Below are 27,120 nucleotides of genomic sequence, written 5' to 3'. Positions count from 1 at the left end.
TGTGCGGACATGTACTTGTGCAGATGACAATGAACCCGACTTTAATTTTGAGTTGAGTATCATCAACAAATGCATTATTTTAATATGCTGCTAAGTAAATTAAAGAAAAATTACCAGATGATATAGTTCATTGTTACCAAGGTCCAATTCTTCCAGTTTGCAGAGAAGAGAAAGTGATCTGAAAATTAAGAGGCAAATATTTATTACTAATTCGTTTGCAATCCAGGTCATTGCACCAGTAAATACAAGCACGGGCTAAACAAGAAATAGCCCACCACACAATGTTATATTTACTGAAAAACCAACAGCTTTGATTAATTTTTATTTTCTAGGGAAAAAAAAACTCTTAAGTTTAGATAGCATCTTCTAATTTATCAAACACTTCAGGGATTGATCGCTTGGGAGATGGAAAGACTTTCCTCCATGCAGGATGAAAATGAAATTATACATTAAGTGTAAAATTCTAAAATCACTGATAAATGTTGTGAAATTTGTTGTTCGGCAGCAACAGTACATTGCAATACATAAAATAATTCTTATAAGTTACAATAAGAAATATCCAAAAAAAAAACAGTGCAAAAGCAGAGCAAACTAGTGAGGAAATGTTCATGGACCATTCCTGAAAGGCTGTGTGTGAGATGTTCCTGAAGCATTGAGTGTGTGCAATAAACAGCTCCTTGCAATAAACAGATAAATTAACCCTGAATATAAACTTATTGCCCAGCCTGAGTCCAGAGGCAGAGACAGAATGTAATGGCTTGCACTTTCAATAAAATCTTCCTGGCCTTTTTGCAAATTTCACTACTATCATTTGCTGATCCCTATGGCTCTGTGAACTGTCAGCTAGTAAATGTCTGTTCCAGAGAAGTGGACCGGAGCCAAGGTGTGTATTTCCCAAACATTAAGTATTTAAAGATACTTGCATGGGCATGTCAGTATAGTGTTTGTGTTAAGTTGGTCCTCTTAACGCAGGGAGATTTAAATTCAAGCACACTGCTTATACACAGGCCTCCTGTCCCTGGAGAGAAGGGCCTGAACGCATTTAATATCACCCCTAAACAGCAATGAGCTGGTTCTTCTGTAATAGCTCCAACAAACAATTAGCACCCCTTCCCCACACACCTATTGTTCATAAATAAAGAAGGAATTTTTAACAAAGTAAAAAATATTTTACTTTTTTATTTTGCAGGAATAAACCATTCAATGTTTTTTATTCTTTATATTCATAGTCATTGCTTTCCATACTGTTCTATTACATTCCTACACATCAGTAGCACTGCTGCTACTCCTGTGGACTCCTAAGGTGGTACACCACTCCATTAATTGATGGGCTTCCTCATTCAACCCAACCCCTCCCTATCCAGTATCAGAAGAACCCTACACCATGGTCCTTCCTCATCAAGCCCTTGTGGTGGGCGCACTAAGTTTCAACAACCTCGGCACGTAGTCCTGCAACCTGGAATGTGTCAGTCCACAGACATCTCAACACGCTGGTAGATTAACAAGATTTGGGCAGACCAAAGAGTATTTGTCACCAAATTGATGATTCACCAGCAGCACTTGATATTTGCCTCCATGTGTGTCCCTGGGAACACATTAGAGTCCTCTGTCACACAGCTGCTCAGGATAAAGCTCGACACACCTTCTTTGCAAACCAACAATCTGCAAAGAGGTGAACTATTTGCAGTGTGGAGGATCAGTGAGATCTTGGGGTCCATGTCCATGGGATACTCAAAGCTGCTGCGTAGGTTGACAGTGCTGTTAAGAAGGCATACGTTACATTGGCCTTCATCAACCATGAGAATAAGTTCAAGACTGTGAGGTAATGTTACAGCTATACAAGACCTTGGTCAGACCCCACTTGGAGTACTGTGTTCAGTTCTGGTCACCTCACTACTGGAAGGATGTGGACACTATAGAGAGAGTGCAGAGGAATTTATAAGGATGTTGCCTGGATTAGAGAGCATATCTTATGAGAATAGGTTGAGTGAACCTGGCCTTTTCTCGTTGGAGCAACAGAGGATGAAAGGTGACCTGATAGAGGGGAATAAGATGATGAAGAGACATTGATCATGTGGATAGCCAAAGGCTTTTTCCCAGGGCTGAAATGACTAACACTAGGAGCATAGTTTTAAGGTGCTTAGAAGTACATACAAGGGGGGGTGTCAGGGATAAATTTTTCAGTGGTGGAAGCATGGAATGTATTGCCAGCAATGGTGGTAGAGGCAGATACAATAGGGTATTTTAAGAGATTCTTAAATAGGTATATGGAGCTTAGAAAAATAGAGAGCTATGTGGTAGGGAAACTAAGCAGTTTCTAGAGTAGGCTACATAGTTGGCACAACATTGTGGGCTGAAGGGCCTGTTATGTGCTGTAGATTTCTATGTTCTATGTACCGTCTCTTCCCTACTACAGTCATCCTCTTGGGACCAAGATGAATTGATTAAATGTCTACTGGCTCACTGGCCAGTCTCAAATATCCACATCAACACTTGTTCCCCTCCCCTCTTGATGAGGATTAGCAAATTAAAAGAGGTCAATTCTGACAGCAAATTGGTTAAGCCTCGGATATCAAGTGCATAAATCATCATCAGAGCAGAGCTAAGTCAAAGAACTGATTAGCAAAATGGAAGGAACATTCCAGGACAGTGGCCCAGGGAACACATAGAGAAGGGGTTTCTTTCCCCTTACTTTCCAGTCCTGAGCAAGAGTCTAAAGGGAAAAGTCCAAGCATGCTCAACCTCATAAGACATGCTCTCTAACCCAGGCAGAATCTGGTAATTCTCCTCTTCACTCTAAATCTTTCACACCCTTCCTATAATGAAGCAACCAGAACTGTTGGAAATTCATTGCTATACTGTAAAGAGTGCAAAGAAGATGAGCATGTTTTCAGGACTCGAGGATCTTGAGTTATAGGGAGAGATTATGTACAAAACATCAACCTTTTATTCCTCTTTGTAGATGCTGCCTGAAATGCTGAATTGCCTTTGGAGCGTTGCTCTGGATTTCCAGCAAATGCATAACAGAAAATACTCCTTTTTTTTGCTCCCTTTCTACATTTCAAATTAAAAAATCTGAAACACTTGGCTTAATTTTGAAGCCAAAGCAATCTTTCCCCATAAACACAGAAACCAAACAGCCAAGTCCACATCACCCTGAAAGCGGCTGTACAAATCAATAGTATGATATAGAAGGCAAATGGCACACTTAGTCAAGGCACTCAGTTCAAAAGTCAGTAAGTTATATTGCAGCTTTATAAAACTCTGGTTACACTGCACCTGGAGTATTGCATTCACCCCATTATTTGCAGGATGTGAAGGCTATGGAGAAGGTGCAGAAGTGGCTTATCAGGATGTTGTCTGGATTACATGGCATGTGCTAAGAGGAGAGGTTAGACAAACTAGGTTTGCTTTCTCTGGAGCAGCAGAGGCTGAGGAAAAACCATATGAAAAATTACACAATTATGAGAAGCATGGATAGAATAAATAATTGGTATCTTTCTCTCACAATCAAAATATCTAATACCAGAGGGCACTTAAGCTGAGAGTGAGGAAATTCAAATATGTGCTGGGTGATTTTTTAATGTCAGAGTGATAGGTACCTGGAATTTGTTACCAGGTGATATGACAGAGGCTCATAAATAGGCATATGTACATACAGAGAATAGAGGCATATAGACCATGGACAGACAGAATACATTCGAGGTCATTAGGTAGAGTAACACACACAAAATGCTGGAGGAACTCAGCAGGCCAGGTAGCATCTACGGAGGGAAATAAACAGATGGCTTTTCAGGACAAGACCCCTCATCAGAATCTGGCCTGAAACTTTGACTATTTATTCCCCTCCTTAGATGTTGCCCGATTTGCTAAGTTCCTCCAGCATTTTTTGTGCCTTACTCAAGACTTCCAGCACCTGCAGAAATGCCTGCCACTGCAGAGAGTGTAGTCCAGGATTTTTCTGTGTTTTAGATGTCAATTTGAACTATGAAATCGTTTTTTTCCAGTCTTATAGTTTTTATATTCTGTGCTTTCTGGCCTGATCTCAGCTTTTTTTTCCCTGTGCGGGGAGGGGTATTTGGAGGTTGATGCGCCTGATCCATTCGGTTTTTTTTTGTGCAGGAGGAGGTATGGGGTGGGGGTGGTTGACGTGCCTGTTCCATTTTTGTTTGTTTCTTTTGCAGGGAGGTGGGGATGGGGGGGGGGGAGTTGATGATGGTGCTGCCTTTCTTTCCTGGTTTCATGGCAACCCATTGAATTGAAGAATTTCAAAGTTGTATTCTTTGATAATAAATACAACTTTGAACCATTACCTTAGGACAAAGCTCAATGAGAAGAATGCTAAAATCAATAATTAAACTTTGACAAGAAGAAACTTGGGCTCAAGCCTCTCCAGCACCGAGGACACCTTCAAAAGTCGTTACCTTTTGGACATGCCCCCTCACCGTTGCGACTATCAAGGAGGCGGTACAGGAGCCTGAAGATACACGTTCAATGTTTCAGGAACAACTTCTTCCCCTCTGGCATCAGATTTCTGAATGAACAATAAACCCATGTACACTACCTACTTTTTTTACACTACTTTTTTTCTCTCTCTTTTTGCACTAATTATTTAACTATATATGTAACATTATGTATTGCAATGTACACAAAAAAGCAAATTTCAAGACATATACCAGTGATATTAAACTTGATTCAAATTCAAATGTATCCATGCAGAGAAAGTGGGAAATTTCAGAGACCTTTATTTTTAAGGACAATTACCTGAGCTAGTCTCCCCATGCAAAAAATTTTCATTATTCTTCACCAGGGCTGGAATTGGAGGCTGGTTGCTGGCCTGTCTGTGTATGTGTGAGAGAGAGGGTGGGTGACAGGAGAAATGGGGCTTGCTCTTGATGAAGGGTCTTGTCCCGAAAAGGTGACTGTTTATCCCTTTCCATTGATGCTACCTGACCTGTTGAGTTCCTCCAGCAGTTTGTGTGTTACTTTTGTTTTGCTACTGTTTAGTTTTGTTGTTGTATGATGCTGCTTGTGTTGTTCTGCCGGAATGTGTGGACTTCCCATAGCACATCCTTAGATTGGGTTCATCATCAATGCAAATGATGCATTTCACTGTATATACAATGACCATAAGACAAAGGAGCTGAATTACTCCATTTGGCTCATCGAATTTGTTCCACCATTCCATCATGGCTGATTTATTATCCCTCTTGACTTCATACTTCCCATAACCTTTAACACCCTGCCTTATAGAGAATCTATCAACCTCTGCTTCAAATATACTGAATAACTTGGCCTCCACAGCTATCAGTGGCAATGAATTCCACACATTCACCACTCTCTGGCTGAAGAAATTGCTCCTCATCTCTGTTCTAAAGGGATATCCCCCTATTCTGAGGCTGGACCCTCTGGTCTGAGACTTCCCCACTATAGGAAATATCCTCTCCACGTCCACTGCAAACAAATGAATCTGATCGATAATAAATAAACAAACAAATCTGATCTGAACCAGCATAATAGACGTCCATTATATGATAAAGTACAAGTCAAAAAGTTTAATTTCATTGTCATCAATCAGAATTTTTCATTTACAAAATTGAAGCTGGTGTATAGCTATACAAATGAATAAAAACTCATTGAACTTACTCTGGTAGCAACGTCAGCAAGTTTTCCCGTAGTTCAAGAGATGCCAGGTTCAAAAGACTGAAACAAACAGCAAAGAGAAACACAGAGGTTAATTCAGGTGATGACATTCTATGGTTGGTATGTGTAACTCCTTTAAAAATGCTGTTTTGCAGAACTGGTTTGACAATGACTAAGAAATGCATGGAAATTCAGTCATCCCCAGCTGGTGTCATGGGGTGGGGGGTGTAGAGAAATGACATAAATACAGTGGTGAACAAGAAGAGGTAGCCTTAATCCTGACCTCTGTGGAGTTTATAAGTTCTTCCTGTGAATGCATAGGTTACCTCCCACATTACTGGTCTGCAGGTTATTTGGCCACAGATGGACAACAAGGACTCGCTGGGCTGAAGGGCCTGTTTCCCTGCATTTTAATGCCAAGGACAGGTTCAAGGTGAGCGATCAACAAAGACCATGTACAAACCCCAAAAGAAAACTGCAGAATACAAGCAAGGTACAACACAAAAAGTAAAAAGCCGAGAAAATGCATCCTGTAAAAGTATAGATGATTAAAATTCTGACCTCCCATAAATAAAAGTTAAGTCAACTACCCTATCATTTGATAAACTTACCCAACACAAATCCAATTGATTTGACTCGTGTTTCTTTAGTTGCTATGAAGATATATGGTGTATTGACCTTTTATTTGGGACATTTAAGAGATTCTTAGACATGTATGCAGATGGATGAAAGTAGAAGACCTTTAGATACGGGGACAGAATTGGGCTGTTTGGCTTATCAAGTTTGCTCTGCAATTTCATCATGGCTGATCCATTTGCTTCTCATCCCCAATCTCCTGCATTCTCCCTGAGTCCCTTCATGCTATGACTATTCAAGAATCTATCATATCTATGTAAAACCTTGGCCGCCACAGCTGTCTGTGGCAACAAATTCCACAGATTCCCCAGTCTCTGGCTAAAGAAATTCCTCTCTATCTCTGTTCTAAAAGGACATACATCTGTTCTCAGGCTGTGTCCTCTGGTCTTAGACTCTCCCACCATAGGAAACATTCTCTTCACATCTGCTCTATCAAGACCTTTCACTATTTGATAGGTTTCAATGTGGTCACCACTCATTCTTCTAAATTCCAGTGAATACAGAGCCAGAGCCATCAAGTGCTCTTCACATGACAAGCCATTCAATCCTGGAATCATTTTCATGAACCTCTTTGAACACTCTCCAATGTCAACACATCCTTTCTAAGGATCCCAAAACTACTCACAATACTCCAAGTGCGACCTCTCCAGTGCTTTATAAAGCCTCCAACATTACATCTTTGTTTTTATATTCTGATCCTCTTGAAATGAATGCTAACATCGCATTTGTCCTCTTTACTCCTGACTCAACTTGCAAATTAGCCTTTATGAAATCCTGCACAAGGACCCCCAAGTTAGAATAGCCCACAATCTTCTGAATTCATAGAACATTGAACAATACAGGCACTTTGGCCCACAATGTTCAAGATCAATCTCACCCTACCCCCCTATAGAGCCCTCCTTTGCTCTATTATCCACCTGTTTATCTAAGAGTCCCTTAAATGTCTCTAATGTGTCTGCCTCTATCACCATCCCTGGCAGCACATTCTATGAACCACCATTCTTAGTGTAAAAAAAAACCTCCCTCTGACATACACACCATACTTTCCTCCGATCATCTTAAAATTATACCCCCTCATATTAACCATTTCTGTTCTGGGGTAAAAAGTCTCTGGCTATTCACTCTATCTATGCCTCCTATTATCTTGTACACCTCTATCAAGTCAAACCTCACCCTCTTTCGCTCCAAAGAGTAATATGGAACCTGTGCTCATAAGACATGCTCTCTAATCCTAGTAAATTGCTTCTGCACTCTTTCTAAAGCTTCCACATCCTTCCTATAATGAGGTGACCTGAATGGAACACACACGCTAAGTAACTCCAACTCCATGTAATATAAGCCAGGTTTAAGCAGCCTAACAAATTAATCCTTTGAGGCCTGGTACCATTCTGGTCAATCCTTCCTACCTTCCTAAGACGTAGAGTGCAAGGCAGAATACAGTACCATAAATTATCCCACACCAGAACCAGGTACAATTTAAACTCAGCTTCCTAACCTTTCTGTTTTAACATCTTTGATATAAAAGGTTAATGTTCTGCAGCCTTTTGGATGACATTTTATGATTTTGCCCTACATTTTTAACCCCAGCATTCAGAGAATGCCCTGAGACTGCCAGTTTCAGATTTATTTTACATGTGCACATTGAGACATGCAGTGAAATGTACTGTATGCACTAACCAATACAACCCAAGGATGGGCTGGGGGCAATCCTCAAGTGTCACCACACCTTCCAGCACCAAAATACCATGCCAATATACTCAGCAGAACAACACAGAACACAACAAAATAGAACATACCAAGACACAAAGTAACAGCAACAAAACAAACCCCTTTCCTCTCTCCCAACCACCCACACACACATTCCTCGGACTCCAGGACAGGTTGCCTTCGGCCTCCAACAGACTCGTGGATTCACAGATACTGGGCCTTTGATTCTCCCAGCAGACCCACAGAGATGAGTGGACTCTGACCTCAGGCTATCTGGTCTGGGCTTCTGGACCTTTGGACCTCAATCTAGACTTCCAAACAAACCCCATCATTTCCAATAAAGTCACTGAGTTATATAGCATGGAAAGAGGCACTTTGGCCCAACTCATCCATGTTGAGCAAGTTGCCTATCTAAGCTTGTACCATATTATGCTTATTTTGACTCAGCAAAAAGCACCACTCAGCCTGAACGTTCTCTCTTCTCCCCTTCCTATGGGACAGAAGATACAAAAGCCTGAAAGCATGTACCACCAGGCTCAAGAAGAGCTCCTACCTCACTGTTGTAAGAATATTGAATGTATATCTAGGACATTTAAAGCAGAGGTTGATAGGTTCTTGATTAGAAAAGGTGTCAAAGGATATGGGGAGAAGGCAGGAGAATGGGGTAGTTAAGATAATAAATCAGCCTTGACTGAATGGCAGAGCAGACTCAATGGGTCAAATGACCTAATTCTGTTTCTATGTCTTTCGGTCTTATGGTCTAAAAAGGAACTAAAAGCAATTAACTAATTCTGCTGTAGCAGGTAACCACTTGCAACAAAACAAATCAAGGCCTGCTCTTCCAGCCACAAACTTCCTTTGTTCTCTCTACCCCCTTGGCCTAATAAGTTCTCTTTCCACGGGTATACAACCAGAGTACTGCTTAAACATCATCCAATTGAGAATAATGTGAGCCAGACGTGGCAGGACAAAAACATGCAGTGAACAAAAAGGTTGTAAATATTCCCATAAAAGCTATTAAGTTAAAAGCATGAACTGAAACACTGACAGCTCCTTAAAGATTTGCACTTACTTTTCACCAAAGACTACAAGACCCTAAGACACAGGAGCAGAATCAGGCCATCGAGTCTATTCACTATCTACTTCATCTCCATTCTCTTGCCTTCTCCCTGAAACCTTTGACATCCTTACTAATCAAGATCCTATCAACCTCAAGTTTAAATATAGCTAATAACTTGGCCTCCACAGCCGTCTGTGGCAATCGGTACCATAGACTCACCAACCTATGGATAGAGAAAATCCTCCTCATCTGTGTTCTAAAGGGAATTCCATCTGAGGAATTATTCTCAGACTGTGCCCTGAGGTCCTAGACTCCCACACTCCAGAAAACATCCTCTCCACATGCACTCTATCTTGGCCTTTTAATATTCGATAAGTTTCAATGAGATCCTCCCACCGCCCCCCCCCCCCATTCTTCTAAACTCCAGCAGTACTGTTCCAGAGCCATCGAACACTCCTCATACGTTAACCCTTTCATTCCAGGGATTTTTTAATGAATTTTGTCAGGATCCTTTCCAATGCCAGCACATCCTTTCTTCGATAAGGGGCCCAAAACAGCTCATAATACTCCCAAAAGAAGTCTAACCAATGCTTTATAAAGCCTCAGAGGAGAGCGATATTCAAAAGGAAAACCAGCACAACTAATGCCCAAAGCTCTCCACCTACCCTAGTTTTGCAAGGGTAGCAGTTTGCGACATGCCGGAAAACAGCAAATATGAAAAATGGGAAAATATCACAAGGATGTTTGGGATCACTTTGCTACATTTGAACTGGGGTGGGGGGGGGGGGGGGGGGTGGACAGCTCAGACCAGCATTCCTAGTGGCCAGCGCCATTTATTATTTTTGTTTTAAAATGCTTTTGTGGAATTATGGTGGGAAGTTCAAGTTCATTTATTGTTAGATTTTACCTTGGGTTACACAGTGTATTTGAGGGTCATCCTGACTGTAAGCGGGGTGTGTAATAATCACCTCCCCCATCTGTATGTGACTGAGTGGGTTCTCTCCCCGGGTCATAGCACCTGGTCTGCTTTGTGCTTGTCGCAATAAAAATAGTTGCTGAGTTAAAGGAGCTTTTCTTGTCTGTCATCATGAACCAAATACTTGCCACATTAATGTCAGAAGTGGATTAGAAATTGAGAGCAAGATTGAAGAGCTACAACGTTGGATGGAGCGCCTTACGACCCAGGGGGTAAGTCAAAGGAGCAAGCGGTATGCCTCCCCTGCATCCCTGGGCCGGGCTCCTGAAGAAGGAACACCAACCTGAAGGGAGGATCTGGGAACCAAGCTTTGTACCTTCCCAGAGAACCCCGATGGGGTGAGTATACCCAGGCTCCCCAACCCAGGAGACACAGCAGAACACAGCACCCACATCCCTCGTAGCCCGCACCGGGCAACCCAAGATACCATGGCAACATAGCAGCCCATCTGCAAGAGTCACCACAATTCACGCCTGAACCTCCCCACATACAATGGCGCCAAATCACCTGGAGCCTTACCGGGCCCAAGTCAAACTTGCCACGTGGCACTACAGGTGGAGTCCTACCAAGAAGGTGGTGCACCATGCCTTGACACTGGAGGGGGATGTCCTCGACCTAATGCCGGCTAAGCAGTGTGACTACAGGGACATTGGAACAAAGGCCATTGGAGGAAGCAATAAGGACTGAGCTGCAGGTGGCACCGTGTGGAGAAAGCCTGGGGGCATTCGCAGCTGTTATCTGCAACTGTGCTCAGCGTTCTATCCCCAGTTCTCTCCTACAGCCCAGGAAGAGCTTGCCCTCCTTGCCTTTGGCAGCATGTTTGCCTGACGTCACCACCATCAGTGGCCAAGGCACCAGCAGAGAAGGCAGAAGCAATTTTAGCCCCCACCCCCCATCCCCCAGGCATTCCAGCATTGCCCCACACACCACGAACCCAGGCTTGTGACCTGGAACTGCCCCGTACCACTGCCACGCCACACACCAGTACAGCTATTAGGAAACGCCAAGTGTGCAGTGGTCCCAAGCCCTCCCGCAGAATCCCTCCAAATGGGCTGTTTGGTGAAGAGGTAGGCTTACGCATGGACTGCATGGTGGAGGGCATCAGATGTGTGCATTGGAGGACAGGGGGTCAAGTATCACTATCATCCATCCTGGTGTCCTGCCCAACACGGACCAGCCACGCCCGCTCGGGTGGACAACAATGGCAGTCCAGATACTACGGTCACCAGCGACTGTGCGGCAATGAGAGGCGCATTGCAGTGGGGAGAAACACAGTGGAGCACAAGGAGCTGGCTGACATCTGAGAGTCCTACACCACAGGCCTGGACCTGCTGTCCCGCTGGAAGGCCCGTGTGGATGTGTCGGGGGCAACACTCTACCTCGGTGCTGAAGCCATGGCTCTCCGGCAGGGCAGCTCCAGGAACTGACCTAACAAGGGAAGCAAACTGCCACCGGTCTCACAGCGGAGACAGGGGCAAGCGGTGGTGGCAGCCAGCGGCAAGATAGACCTTCCCACCATTGAGCAGCAGCTGCGCAGTGAGCAGGTGACCAACCCCACGTTGGCACAGGTGAGGGGATTGCTGAGCGTGGGACAGCGGCCAGAGTGGGCAGGCATCCCTCCCTGGATCACGAGGCCACAGCCAATACTCTCAGTGGGGCAAGCTGGAGGTGAATGACAGGCTGCTGTTCCAGTGGTGGACGTTTTCCGACAATGACGGACAGCGGCTGCAGCTGATGGTCCCCTGGGGGCTCTGCACCAAGGGGCTGCAGTCAGTGGGGGCCGGCGATTTCAGGGTCACAAAGACGCTGGGCAAGCTGTGCGAACACTTCTATTGGCCGAGGTAAAGGCAGGACATGGGGCTGCTCACGCACTGCAGCGACCAACGTCCCAGAAGGGACTGGGCCCCTGGTCTAGGTGGGGGCCCCAGTATGGGTCTACTGCACCACCCGGAAGAGACTTTCCTCCAAGTTCAGAAGCTGTCGGAAGGGGCCGGGAGGGGTGCTCGGCCGCATCTCTGATGTGCTATACTGGGTGTGGTTGCCTGAGTGGCGGAAGGCAGTCTTGCTGCACTGGGACCAGCTGACACTGTATTAGCCCTTAGCCACCAGCGACCCAGCGAGGCTGAAGGAAGGGAGTGACACTCCAGGTGCCCTACCTCTTGCATCACCGAAGAGTGCCTCCCACAGAGGGACGATAGACACTGCACAGCACCCCAGGTGGCAGCGTCCGCCACCACTGGGACTTTCGGACTTTGCTGTGGACTCTGGGTTTGCTGGGGGCAAAGGGAGGTGGGGTGTTGTTGACAACCTGCCCCAGCATTCCGACTGATCTGCGCTGTTTATTGTTCTTGTTTTAAAATGCTTCTGTGGGATTATGGCAGGATGTTCAAGTTCATTTATTGTCACTTGTTGTCATTTTAGCTTGGGTTATGCAGTTATTCACTTGTGTGCCTGTGGGTCACCCTGACTGTAACCGGGGTGTGTAATAATCACCTCCCCCATCTGTATGTGACTGAGTGGGCTGTCTCCCCAGTCTGTTTTTGTGCTTGTCACAATAAGAACAGTTGTTGAGATAAACAAACTTTTCTTGTCTGTCATCTGGACCGAATGTTCGCCACAGTACTTCCAGGGGTAAGTGCATGAAATTCCACATCAGCTGGGAACAACAAGTGGACTGAGGTATCGGAGGTACAAAGACCTTCTCTGTCAGCACATGAAAATGACCAACAATTTGCGGAGTAACTTTATAACTGCTGCTCTGGCACTGAGCTGCCCAAATACCTCAGAGTTAGGCTTTAGTGACCATAGCCATCACCATGGTTACACTTGGTTTCGTACGAATGAGCATTGGACGTTATGACAAATTTATAATCTGTTTAAATTCCACATAAATCCTTGGTCATATTGGTAGTAAATATAGCAACTCCATCTGTGCTCAGGGTAGATTACTTAAGAGGTTTTGCTGATTTTACCAAAAAAAACCCTTTCTCCACCCTAAATGACGCCAGGAAAATGGAAAACCAGTGTAATACGCAAAATCAAGGTGTTCCTGAAGGCTCATTCTATAAAAGCAGCAAAATGGTGTGAATGGAATCAGAGAGAGCACGGTGACCTTGAGTTAAACCGAAAAAATGTAACACATATGAGTATAATTAAGCCATTCGGCCCATCAAGCATCTTCTCTCATTCAATCATGGCTGATTTATTATCCCTCTCAACCCTATTCTTCTGCTGTACCCCTGTAACCTTTGATAACCTGACTAATAATCAAGAAGCTTATCAACCTTTGTTTTAAATATACCCAATGACTTGACATCTAAAGCTGCCTTTTGCATGAGTTCTGCAGATTCACCAGCCTCTGGCTGAAGAAATTCCTCCTCATCTTTATTCTAAAGGAAATTCATTCTATTTCGAGGCCAAGCCCTCTGATCCTAGATTCCCCCACTTTAAGATGCATCCTCTCCACTCTATCTAGGGCTGTCAAAATTCAGAAGGTTTCATTTTGATCCTTCCTCATTTTTACAAACACACACACTATATAAGATTTACATAATAATAATTTTTTATTTGCACAATTCGGCTACTTTTGTATATTGGTTGTTCGTCATTCTTTATATAGTTTTTCATAAATTCTATTGCACTTTTTTGTTTTCCCATAAATTTCTGCAAACAAATTAAACTAAAGACAGTACGTATATAGTGACATGTATGCACTTTGATACTACATTTATTTTGACTTTGAGCATCACATGCAAATCCACATGCAGGAACCACAAATTGATTTGTATTAATTTCTTTGTCAAACCCACATGCCAAATGGCCATTTAAACAACTTTTAATTGCCTGGGGTGCTTTACCCCCAGAATTGAAGACCAGGAAGAGAGGAAATTGGTGGAAAAAGCAATGGCTTTTAGCAGACGTGGATCAGACTTTAAGCAGATTAAAGGATTGTCATTATGCTGAGCACTCACATCATCCAACATTAGTCAAGGAAACATCACAGATGTTTTCCACAGATGGATCTGGTGCTTTGATGTCTGGTTCCCCCACAGCATGAATCAGTGATCTATTAATTATGTTCTACATCATATTTAGATTATAGATGAAATATTTTCAATAGGTTTTAACATTTTTAATAAGTACAGGTTATTGTCTTAAGACACAGCAGCTTGAAAAAAGAAACTGGAAAAGTTAGCTTAGCAGGGGAGCACTTGGAGAATACTGATCATCGTATGGAGAAGGACAAAGAATAACAATCTTAGATGAAGGTGGTATAAAAGGAGTCTGATTAGCATTATTACATATTACCAGCTACAACTGCAGGTGAATTTGCTCCAGGTACAGATTAGTGGCATTTCTAAAGATAGGAGAAACTAAGTTGGAGATCTCAACTCCGAACTGATTCCACAACATAAAACCTCTCTTTTCAAGGACTCGACAACTCGTGTCCTCAGTATTATTTATTTATTTATTTATTTGTGTGTTTCTTTGTTAGCACAATTTGTCTTCTTTTGCGCAATGGTTGCCTATCAGCCTTTGTTCATGTATGATTTTTCATAAATTCTAGTGCATTGCTTTATTTTCCTGTAAATATCTGCAGGAAAATAAATCTCAAGGTAGTACAGGATGAAGTTTGAAATTTGATAGGTCAGGCAGATGAATTGCTCATATAACATCAAGTTGAGAGGAAATGCAAAAGAAATCTAAGTCAGGAGGAAAGAGAATTCAAGATTCAAGATAGTTTAATGTAATTTCCACTGCACAAGTGTAAAGGAGAGTTAAATAATTGTTACTCTGGATCTGATGCAGCACAAAAGCAGAACACAATAAAATAAAGAACATAATAATAAAACAAAAAAACAATAAATATAAATACATAAGATAGCTTATATACATTGATTGTATGTCCACAAAGTAACACTAGGCACTGAAGTGTCTGTACATAAGGTGACTGATAGGAAACAATAAAGAAGTGGAGGGGTTGATCAGCCTTACTACTTGGGGAAAGTAACTGTCATTGAGTCTTGTGGTCCTGGTGTGAATGTTACATAATGTCCTTCTTGATGGGAGTGGGACAAACAGTCAATGAACAGGGTGAATGGGATCCTTCATGATGCTACTGGCTCTTTTCTGTAACATTTCTGTATACAGGTCGATGGCTGGTATGCTGGTGCTGCTGATGCATTGGGCAGTTTGACTCCCCACGTAGAGGCTTCCTGCTCTTCACAGTGCAGTTTCCATATCATTCATTGATGCGGCATGTTAGCATGCTGTCTACTGCACGTTGGTAGAATGACTTGAGTACAGATGTGCGTACTCATGAGAAAAGTACAGCAATTACTGTAATGTTCTGTGGTCATATGGTTCTAAGGGAAACTACAAACACAATGGGAAGTCAAACATCTTCCCTAGCAAGTAGATATTCAAGACTGGTAAAAGGAGTGGTGAGGATGATCAAGGGCCAGAATGTTGAGTGTACTGCTTGTATTTATTTTATTTAGAGATACAGCGCGGTAACAGGCCCAACCAGCACAATGAGCCCGTGCCAACCAATACAACCATGAGGCCAATTAATCTACTCACACATACATCTTTGGAATGTGGGAGGAAAATAGAGCACCTGGTAGAAATGTTTGCATATACAGGAGAACATACAAGCTTCTTACAGACACCGTTGAAACTAAACGAAAGGTCGCTGGTGCTTTACTAGTTTTATGCAAGCTATCATGCTATGCTACCATGCAACCCAATCAGATGAGTATCCTTGATTTGGCTTCAAGTTTCCAGTGGTCAAGTTTATTCTTGTCATGGACATAAATACACTGTACAGTACAAGACAAGGACATGCAGAAGTTAACAGAAACTTAAATTAACATATGCTTCTTCATCATCTAATACAGTACAACAATTCAAATGTGCAGGAATGTAGGAAGCTGCAGAGAGTACTAGGCTCAGCCCAATACATCTCTCCCTAACATCGGTAATATTTACATTAGATCTCCACCATTCAGGCCATGTCACCTTCTCACAGCTACCATCAGGCAGGAAGTACAGAAGCCTGAAGTCCCACAGCACCAGGTTGAAGGTCAGCTACTGTACTTCCCTTCAACCATTCATTTCCTGAACCAACCTTCATAACCCTAATCACTACCTCAGTATAGCAACACAATGACCACTTTGCATTCAAATGGAGAATTTTTTTGTTCTAATTACATTCCTTCTTGTAACAATTGTGCTTTTTCTTATGAATGCTGTTTGCCTGATTCCAAGTGCCTGTGATTTTGCTGCAAGTAGGTTTTTCATGCAGCTGTGCATACGTGTACGTGTGCATACAATAATGAGCTTGACTTTGACTTGAATGTATGGAAGTATTGGAACGTATACCTTGTTACACATACATAAGCTCATTCAAGTTTATTGTCATCTGACTGTACATATATACAACCAAATAAAACAATGTTCCTCCAGACCCTTGTGCACCCAAAAAACATGTATCACACACAACGCATAACAAAATATTACCACAAATAGTTAATTAAATATAATTCAAAAATGCATATAGAGCAGAGCACAGGTAAACAGTAATCAGCTTGCTGTCACAGTGAGAGACTTTGGTGGTGGCAGGGTATTCATTACTCTCACAGCCCCAGGGAAGAAGCTGTTACCCAGTCTGGCAGTGCTAAACCTGATGCTCTTGTGCCTCCTTCTTGGCAGTTGGGAGTAAAAGAGATGGTGGGATGGTGGTAGGGATCCTCAACAATGCTTTGGGCCCTTCGTCTACAATGCTCTCAGCAAATGTCACAAATAGAAGGGAGGGAGAACGCGGTAATAAATGGCATAAGCAGAAAAGAAAGAGGGAGGAAAATGAGGATAAAATTACACTCTCAGTAAACAAAACATGGTGCTACTAATTTCTTCAAAGCGTGGTGAGCAATGCTGATGAATCCTTGGGTAAGTCCATGAAAGTGAAAATTTCATAACCGCTTACAAAAAGAAAAGGGATGTTATTATGTCAATGGGGAACTGAAAAAAGAGAAGAGGATAGAAGCTTCCTCCGATTCGAAACACCAAAGCCTAGGAACCCAAATGTCTACAGAAAGTAGTGGATAGACCCCAGTCCATCATAAGAAAAGCATTGAGCACTGCTACAAGAAAGCAGCATCCATTATTAAGGACCCCCACCATCCAAGCCATACTCTGTCCTCGCTACTACCATCATCAGGCAGAAGATATAGGAGCCTTAGGTCCCACACTGACAGCCTCCCTGAATAGGTGTGGATAATTTCACTTGCCTCAACTCTGGACTGATTCCACAATCTATGGACTCATTTTCAAGGACTCTACAGCTCGTGTTCTCAGTATATTTTTTTATTTACTCAACTTGACTCCTTTTGCATATTGTTTGTACACTTTTTTCAGCATTTATTTTCCTGTAAGTGCCTGCAAGAAAATGAATCTCATGGTAGCACATGGAAACATATACATACCATGATAATGAATTCTACCTTGATTTACTTTGACTATTGTTTGAGTAAAATTCAAAAACTTCTTTATTCTAATCTTATGATGATTTGTCATACCAGAAAGGACTTTCTAAGTCACCATCAGGTCTACAAACTCCAACATATTTTATGTTCATCCCATTGGAGGATTCTCGTCCTTTACATTACCAATGTGATAATCACATTGATTGTTCAGTAGTCAGTCTGGTTCAATATCTGGCTACACAATTTTTAAACAGACAAAAGGATTCTCTTCATCTGTTACATGTACTTCAAAACATCAAAACATATATCAAAATGCACCCTTTGTGTCAACAAACAGCACAGTTCGAGGAGGTGCTGGGAGCAGGCTACAAGAGTCTCCACGCTTCCGATACCAACGTAACATGGTCACAACTTACTAACCTCAACCCGTCCATCCTTGGAATGTGGGAGAAAACCAAAGCATCTGGAGGGAATCCATGTAGTCATGGGGAAAACATACAAACTCCTTAGAGAGCACAGTGGGAATTGAACCCTGATCACTAGCACTGTAAAACTTTATGCTAACTGCTATGCTACCATGTTCCCAAGTGCTGATTCTCAATCTCCCTTTAGCTCTAGTTGTCACGATTCACTCAACTCACCAGAGGTGCTCTTTCTCTTATTCCGGGTCAGAGGGAGGCTTTATACACGTATGTGTGTGGAATGGATTGGCAGCAGTTGTGGTAGACAAAAGTGCAATAGGGTCATTTCAGAGATTCTTAGACTGGCACATGGATAAAAGAAAATGGAGGATTATGTCCTGTGTAGGAGGGAAGGGTTAGATTCATCATGGAGAAGCAGTATATAGGTTGACACAACAATGCAGGCCATAGGGCCTAAGGGGGGAGTCTAGAACCAGGGGCACAGACTCAAAATAGAACAGCGTCTCTTTAGAACAGAAATGAGGGAGAATTTCTTTAGCCAGAAGGTGGTGAACCTGTGGAATTCATTACCACACATGGCTTTTGAGGCCGAGTCATTAGGTACAGTTAAAGCATAAGTTGATAGGTTCTTGATTAGTAAGGGCATCAAAGGGTGTGGGGAGAAGGCTGGAGAATGGGGTTGAAAGGGCTAATAATAAGCCATGATGGAATGGTGGAGCAGGCTCAATGGGCCAAATGACCTACTTCTGCTCATATCTCTGATGGTCCTACTATGCTCTACTGTTCAATGTTCTATGCTTCCTCTAAGCAAATCCTGGCCCCGGTATCCAAGCTACCAAGAGACAGAAGGGGAAGGCAGAGAGGCTAGGAGACTTGTTATAGAATAGAGTATGTAATTATGATCATCAGAGCAAAGGAGGCTCATGAGAGCAGTTCAAAGGGGACCGAGAAGAGTTCCAAGAAGGATTCTCCATAATCCCATTTTGGATGATGAAGTCCAAGACTTTGGTGAAGTCAGTAAGTGCACTGTGTTAGGGATTATTCTGGAGTGTTGACATTTGGATAGCATAATTATAGATGAACTAAATGAGAACCAGTCTTCAGGAAATAGAACCTGTACGCAATTTCACTTGAACTGATACTTTGTGGCTAGTGAAACCAGTCACTGGGTGTGGGACATTCTGATTCTGTCCCAGTGCAACTACAAAGGGGAAGGCAATAATGAATGCTCCTACTATTGGCACACTGTTAAGGGTGTATCCCTGCCCCTTAATGCAGAGTACAGGGCAGGCTCATCTGTTTGTCATTTAACCTTCAGGTTAGTTGTATATTCATCAGTATCCCTCAAAGCAGTAACAAAAGGAGCACATTTTGGGTGTATGCATTTTATACTCAGAGGCTTATTGAAAAGACACCAGTAGCGAATATTCAAAGAGATTCTGCCAGTTGGGATGTGCTGGTATTGAAAATATGTAATACTGTAAATTTATCTGACGATATTCCAAATGTTGAAGTTAAGTAGGTGACTATAGCAATTGAAACTGCAGTTTATTGTTATCTTTGTGTTGAACAAGACTAAAACATTGTTTCAGGAAAGTGGGATCCTCATGGATTTGCCTGGACTCTCTCTCTCTCCCTGCAGCCCACAATGTTGTGCTAACCCTTTAACCTACAATGCGATCAATCCAATCCTTCCCCCTACATAGTCCTCCATTTTCTATCATCCACTTGCCCCAAGAACAACCCCCAGACTGCATTAGTCATTGATGCAAAGTGCTGCGTTTCAAAGTAAACTTATTATCAAAGTACATTTGTCACCATATACAACCCCGAGATTAATTTTCTTGTGGGCATTTACAGTAAATAATGAATGAATGAAACTTCATTTTGGTCAGTACAAACATAACAAAAACATAAGAAAAACACAACAGAATCAATGAAAAACCTCACATAACAAGATGGACAAATAACTAATGCACAAAAGACAATAAACTGTGCAAATGCAAAAAGAAATACAAAGTAATAACAATCAATAAGAAATAATTACCAAAAACATGAGATAGAGTGTCTTTGACAGTGAGCCCACAGATTGTAAGAACATTTCAATGTTGGGGCAAGTGAAGTTGAGTGAAATTATTTCCTGTGGTTCAAGAGCCTGATAGTTGAGGGATAATAACTGTTCCTGAACCTGGTGGCGCATGTCCTTCCTGTACCTCTTCCTGATGACATCAGCTAAAAGAGAGCATGGCCTGGTTGGTGGGTGGAAGTCCTTGATGGATACTACTTGCCTGTGTCAGCACACCTTGTAGATATGTTCAACGGTGCGGAGGGCTTTACCCATGCTTTCTGACTGGGCTCATCTGGGAGTGAAACCTTGTATCTGTATCGCTTGATTTCACTTTGTAAGAAGTGATTGTATTCAAGCCTTGCCACAATGTCGAGCATCCCTCAATAACTCGAGTTTAGTCCGGAATTGCCACTCTGCATGTGAGATGGCTTTCCAGAGGTCCCACCTGGAGCTTTTCTATCCCACTTGGTCACCAGACCTGAACTCCTCTGATTTGGCCCTCAGGACATTGTGAATCTCTTGGTTCATCTGGGGGCTCTGGATGGAATGATTTTGTGAGGATACATTCATAAATAACTGTTTTTATTTCACTGTATATTTCAATGTACATGCCATAAATAAGCAAATCTTAATCTTTAACACCTGCTGACTACCTCTATCACAGTCCATTTTTAGAACAGGTTTATACCAGTTTCCTGGGATCAGTTACTAAAGCAGTTAAATTCTTTCAAGATTAATTTAATATTCCTCCTGAAGAATGCATTAAAATTATGCAGTGTCAAATGAAACAGCATGCATGCTTATGCAAGCAATCGGATGTTAAAGTAACCATCAAGAGAAAATCTACAGTTGCTGGAAACCCGAGCAACACACACAAAATGCTGGAGGAACTCAGCAGGCCAGACAGCATCTACGGAAAAGATTACAGTCGACGTTTCAGGCTGAAACCCTTTGGCAGGTGTCCTACATGCTGCCTGGCCTGCTGAGTTCCTCCAGCATTTTGTGTGTGTTGAGTCCTCTCGAAGGGTGATAAAATAATGGGTTCAGAGACAGCTCTTTCCCCCAGAGGAACTCAGCAGGTCAGGCAGCATCTATTGAAGGGATTAAACAGTCAACATTTCAGGCTGAGACTCTTCATCAAATCTTTCTGACATTTTCCCTCTTCTTTTCCAGTCCTGAAGAAGGTCTCGGCCCAAAATGTTGACAGTTTAATCCCCTCCACAGATACTGCCTGACCTGCTGGGTTCCTCCAGCACTTTGTGTGTGTTGCTCTGGATTTCCAGTATCTGCAGAATCACTTTGTGCATATGATTTACAGCTCAATTCCTTACTGTTTTCAATTACACAAGGTACCCTCATCTGTAAGGAGTCAGTACATCCTCCCCATGAATGCAAGGGTTTCCTCCAGGTGGTCCGGTTTCTTCCTGCAGTCCAAAGACGCACCAGTTAGTAGATTAATTGGTCATTGTAAATTGTCCCATGATTAGGCTGGGGTTAAATCTATAGGTTACTGGCAGCATGGCTTAAAGGGCCTATTTTGCACCATGTCTCTAAATAAATACTCATTTGACTCCATAACTTGGAATACAGCAGGCCAGGCAGCATCTATAGGGAGAAACGCTGTTGACGTTTCGGGCCGAGACCCTTCGTCAGGACTAACTGAAAGGAAAGATACTAAGAGATTTGAAAGTAGGAGGGGGAGTGGGAAATGCGAAATGATAGGAGAAGACTGGAGAGGGTGGGATGAAGCTAAGAGCTGGAAAGGTGATTGGCAAAAGTGATACAGAGCTGGAGAAGGGAAAGGATCATGGGACGGCAGGCCTCGGGAGAAAGAAAGGGGGAGGGGGGAGCACCAGAGGGAGATGGAGAACAGGCAGAGTGATGGGCAGAGAGAGAAAAAAAAAACAACTAAATATGTCAGGAATGGGGTAAGAAGGGGAGGAGGGGCGTTAGCAGAAGTTAGATAAGTCAATGTTTATGCCATCAGGTTGGAGGCTACCCAGCTGGTACATAAGGTGTTGTTCCTCCAACCTGAGTGTGGCTTCATCTTGACAGTAGAGGAGACCATGGATAGACATATCAGAATGGGAATGGGACGTGGAATTAAAATGTGTGGCCACTGGGAGATCCTGCTTTCTCTGGCGGACCGAGAGTAGGTGTTCAGCGAAACGGTTTCCCAGTCTGTGTCGGGTCTCACCAATATATAAAAGGCCACACCGGGAGCACCAGACGCAGTATACTACACCAGCCAACTCACAGGTGAAGTGTCGCCTCACCTGGAAGGACTGTCTGGGACCCTGAATGGTGGTGAGGGAGGAAGTGGAAGGGCAGGTGTAGCACTTGTTCTGTTTACAACGATAAGTGCCAGGAAGGAGATCAGTGGGAAGGGATGGGGGGATGAGTGGACAAGGGAGTCACGTAGGGAGCGATCCCTGCAGAAAGCAGAAAGAGATGGGGAGGGAAAGATGTGCTTGGTAGAGGGATCCCGTTGGAGGTGGCGGAAGTTACGGAGAATATATGTTGGACCTGGAGGCTGGTGGGGTGGTAGGTGAAGACAAGGGGAACCCTATCCCAAGTGGGGTGGTGGGCGGATGGGGTGAGAGGAGATGTGCGGGTCCCGGCCCAAAACGTCAACAGCGCTTCTCCCTATAGATGCTGCCTGGCCTGCTGTGTTCCACCAGCATTTTGTGTGTGTTGTTCAAATTTCCAGCATCTGCAGACTTCCTCGTGTTTACTCATTTGACTCCTTTCGTATACTCCATATAATGCTTCAATAGATTTTTCTACCTTATAAATGTCAAACAATTTCCATATTGAAAATTAGCAAAGGGTCATACACAGTGCACAGAAACAAGATATGCTGTCCACTGTCCATTTCAAACATCAAACTCCCATTTACAATAACATCATTATTTTCCTATCAGCTCAGCCCCACCACTTCACACACCCTGCCTCTGCATTTTACCACTCACTACACACTAGGGGCCATCTACAGTGGGTAATTAAGCTACCAAACCATATGTCCATCCACAAGGACTCCCACCACATAGGACATGCTCTCCTCTCATTGCTACAATCAGAGAGGAGGTACAGGAGCCTGTAAACACACACTCAACATTTTATGTACAGCTTCTTCCCCTCTGCCATCATATTTCTGATAATACACACTACCTCACTGTTTAAGCATTACTTAAATTTTTTGATATTTTACTTATTGTAATTCATATTTTTTAATGTATTGCTCTGTGCTGTTGCCACTAAACAAATTTCCCAACATAGGTCCATGACAATAAAACTAATTCTGATGACTTTTGAATGTGGGAGCATCTGGGGGAAAACAGAGGGAAAACATGCAAGCTCCACATAGACAGTGCTGGAGAGGAGGGGTGGTCACGATTGAACCCTGATCACTGAAGGCCAAGGTTGAATTAGCTGCCCCACAACACACTGTACCCTATAAGGAAGTCTAGTGGTTACTACAATATCAACACATTGAACATGTAGTGATAAGGAAGTAATAGTAATCAGAATCAAAATCAGGCTTAATATCTCTAGCATATGCTGTTACATGGCAGCCGCACTTTACCATAGATAATAAAAAACATAAATTACAATACATATTAAAAATGAATTAGTGTACATGGGTTCATTGCCCATTCAGAAATCTAATCACAGAGGATAAGAAGTTGATCTTAAAACATTAAGTGTGTGCCTTCAGTTTTCTGTACCGCCTCCTTGATGGTAGCAATGAGAACACATGTAGCCGTAAACAATCTGCATCATCACTTAGTTCTTAAATTCAAAAAGGAGAGATTAGTGGAAGCTGGTCACCATATGCATAGGATAAGTTTGCTGATATTTCAACAGGAGCTGGTTCTGACAGAACATAATTAACATAAAATTCATGATCTTCCTCTCTCCACAGAATGTGCCTGACCAAATGAATACTAGAACATACAGATACTAGGCATTGGTCAGACCACATTTGGAGTATTCTGAGCAGTTTTGGGTCTGTTAACTAAGAAAGGATGTGTTGGCATTAGAGAGGATCCAAATGAGATTGATGAGTATGATCCCGGGAATGAAAGGGTTAACAAATGAGGAGCGTTTGATAGCTCTGGGCCTGTACTCGCTGGAGTTTTGAAGAGATTGAAACCTACTTTAAATGTACTCAATGACTTGGCCTCCACAGCCATCTGTGACAATGAACTTCACAGATTCACCACCCTCAGGCAAAGTAAATTGTTCCTTATATCTGTTCTGGGCCAGCTGGTGGTATAGAGGCATCAGCACTGGCCTTTGAGGTGGAGGGTCCTGAGTTCGAATCCGGCCGTGTCCAAACCTGTGCAGCCACAGTATTTGTGCGAAAGAAAAGGCCAGGCACTCTACTGTATCTTGCCACTCTTTCAAACACCACTTTAAATACCCAATGATTTGGCCTCTCCACCTCAACAACAATCTCTGGCAATGAATTAATTCACCACCTTCTGGCTATTGAAGTTCTCCTCATCTGTCTTCTAAAGGGACATCTTTGAGGCTGTACTTAAGTGTAATAATCCTGCAGTCTAACTGCCTTCTTGCTGCTTTCCCACCTCCCAACTATTTATCCGGCCTTCATAGTTCAAGTTTAACTGTCATTCAACCATACACATGAATACAGTCAAACAAAACACATTGCTCTGAGGCCAAGATGCAAGAGACAGAATCAACAGTCACATATAGCACATATAAAAACATAGTTACAAAGAATATTAAAGTTGATAATAATATATCCCAAGTCCCTGAGTGTCATGGCTGGTAGATTGATGGTGGGTGCATGTTGTCTTGGACCCACATTTCTGCAAGTGCAAGCCTGCAGAGTTCCTCATTGTGTGCAAGTGAAGCCGCAGATGAGCACATCACTAAATTATACAGAATAGAAAGAGGCCCTTTGATCCAGCAGGTCCACGTCAACCAGCGAGTACCAAACCACAGCAACACCATTTACCAGCACTTGGTCAACAGCTTTCCATACCTTGATGACTCAGGTGCTCTGATGCTTGTCAGAGTGCTCCCCTTTAACTTGTGATTGCCAAGTTACAACATCTTTGATCTTCATAAGCGAGTCAGTTACACAGAACAACAACATTCAAAAAGGAACCTTCTCGTTATTGAAACTCTCTAAAAACTATCTAGTAACACGCTTAACCACATCCACTGATTTGTTTCTTCAGAAACTTTCTAAATTGAAAAAAAAAATGCTGTAAGTGCTAACAGCTTCAGTATTTACATTGTTTGCAAATCAGATAAATCATAATGTTATAAATAAATATTTGTTTAAGTTTTTAAATTTTTAGCTGGGATCAGTGGAGGTTGATAGGTTCTTGATCAGTGAAGGTGTCAAAGATTACAGGGAGAATACAGGAGAATGGGGTTAAATCAACCATGATGGAACGACAGAGCAAACTCGATAGGCTGAAAGGCCTAATTCTGTTTCTGTGCTTTAACCTTGCTGACAAAGAAATTAAACTTACTTTCCAATATTCTCTGGCAGCGCCTGCAGTGAGATGTCATTCAGCGAGAGACACGTCAAATTTCGCAGTTCAGGAAAGCTTTCAGGTAACCTGGAAACAAATCATCAAGAGTCACAATAATGTACAATGCACATCAGATATTAACGGTGTTGGAGACTAATGCCTTTACAATCTAAAGATTCTTTGGAATTTAAAAATTTTATAAATTTTTTTGCTTATGATCACTTTTATAAGAGCCACAAGAGCAAAAATAGAAGAGAAGATAAATATCAAGAGGCAGAGAAAAGAGAGGGGCAGACAAACTGAAGAGCAGGAAAGAGTGGTGGGGGGGGGGTTGAAAGCAAACAATTGAGGCCTGGTCTTTTTATGGTTCTTATAAAAAGTATTCACCCTCCTTCATGTTTTCTTGCTTTATTGTTTTACAACATTGAATCACAGTGGATTTAGTTTTGATTTATTTGGCACGATTAACAGAAAAAGACACGTCAAAGTGAAAACAGATCTCTACAAAGTGATCTAAATTAATTACAAATATAAAACACAAAATCAAGTCGTCACTTTTATTGTCATTTCGACCATAACTGCTGGTACAGTACATAATAAAAATGGCAATGGTTTTTCATGGTATTACATGACAGTACAAAAACTAGACTGAACTACGTAAAAGAACACAGAAAAAACTACACTAGACTACAGACCTACCCAAGACTTTATAAAGTGCACAAAACAGTGCAGGCATTACAATAAATAATAAACAAGACAGTAAGGCAGTAAGGTAAAATAATTGATTGCATAATTACTCACCCCCTTCAAGTCAGTGTTTAGCAGATGCACCTTTGGCAGCAATTACAGTCTGTGTGGATAGGTCTCTATACATCTGGACACTGCAATTTTTCCCCATTCTTCTTTACAAAACTGCAGATTGTGAGTGAACAGCCCTTTTCAAGTTCAGCCACAAATTCACAATGGGATTGGCCACTCCAGAACATTAACTTTGTTGTTTTTAAGCCATTCCTGTGTAGCTTTATGCTTGGGGTCATTGTCCTGCTGGAAAGCAAATCTTCTCCCAAGTCACAGTTCTCTAACAGACTGCATCAAATTTTCCTCCTGGATTTCCCTGTATTTTGCTGCATTCATTTTACCCTTTACCTGCATAAGCCTTCCAGGGCCTGCTGCAATGAAGTATTGCTACAGCATGATACAGCCTACACCATGCTTCACAGTCAGAATGGTATGTTTTTGATGATGTGCAGTTTTTGGCTTACGCCAAACTTAGTGTTTAGTCTAATAGCCAAAAAGTTCAATTTTGTTTTTATCAGAACATAGAAACTTCTTCCAGCTGACTCCAGAGACTCCCACATGCCTTCTGACAAACTCTAGCTGAAATTTTATGTGAGCTTTTTCCCCCAATAGTGGCTTTTTCTTTCCCACTCTTCCATAAAGCTGCGACTGGTCAAGTACGCACAGTCTCTCCCATCTCAGCCACTGAAATTTGTAACTCCTCCAGAGTTGTCATAGGTCTCTTGCTGGGCTCCCTCACTAGCCCCTTTCTTGGACAGTCACTCAGTTTCTGAGGATGGCTTGTTCTAGGGAGATTTACAGCTGTGT

At 42.5% G+C, this 27,120-nt stretch overlaps 1 protein-coding gene across 1 annotated transcript in view; it reads right to left on the bottom strand.

The window, feature by feature from the left end:
• lrrc1 (leucine rich repeat containing 1) overlaps positions 1 to 27,120 on the bottom strand; it is a 139,185-nt gene that overhangs the window by 62,214 nt on the left and 49,851 nt on the right. Inside the window, exons 4-6 of the mRNA XM_059982083.1 lie at positions 25,513 to 25,602; positions 5,647 to 5,703; positions 115 to 178 (exon numbers count right to left, since the gene is read on the bottom strand). Of these exons, the coding sequence (XP_059838066.1) occupies positions 115 to 178; positions 5,647 to 5,703; positions 25,513 to 25,602 (211 nt within the window). The remainder of the gene's footprint in view (positions 1 to 114; positions 179 to 5,646; positions 5,704 to 25,512; positions 25,603 to 27,120) is intronic.

Source organism: Hypanus sabinus, chromosome 10 (genome assembly GCF_030144855.1).
Source record: "Hypanus sabinus isolate sHypSab1 chromosome 10, sHypSab1.hap1, whole genome shotgun sequence".
Taxonomy (NCBI): Eukaryota; Metazoa; Chordata; class Chondrichthyes; order Myliobatiformes; family Dasyatidae; genus Hypanus; species Hypanus sabinus.
Note: the sequence above shows the minus strand (reverse complement) of the source record. Positions and strands in the feature narration are given on the sequence as shown.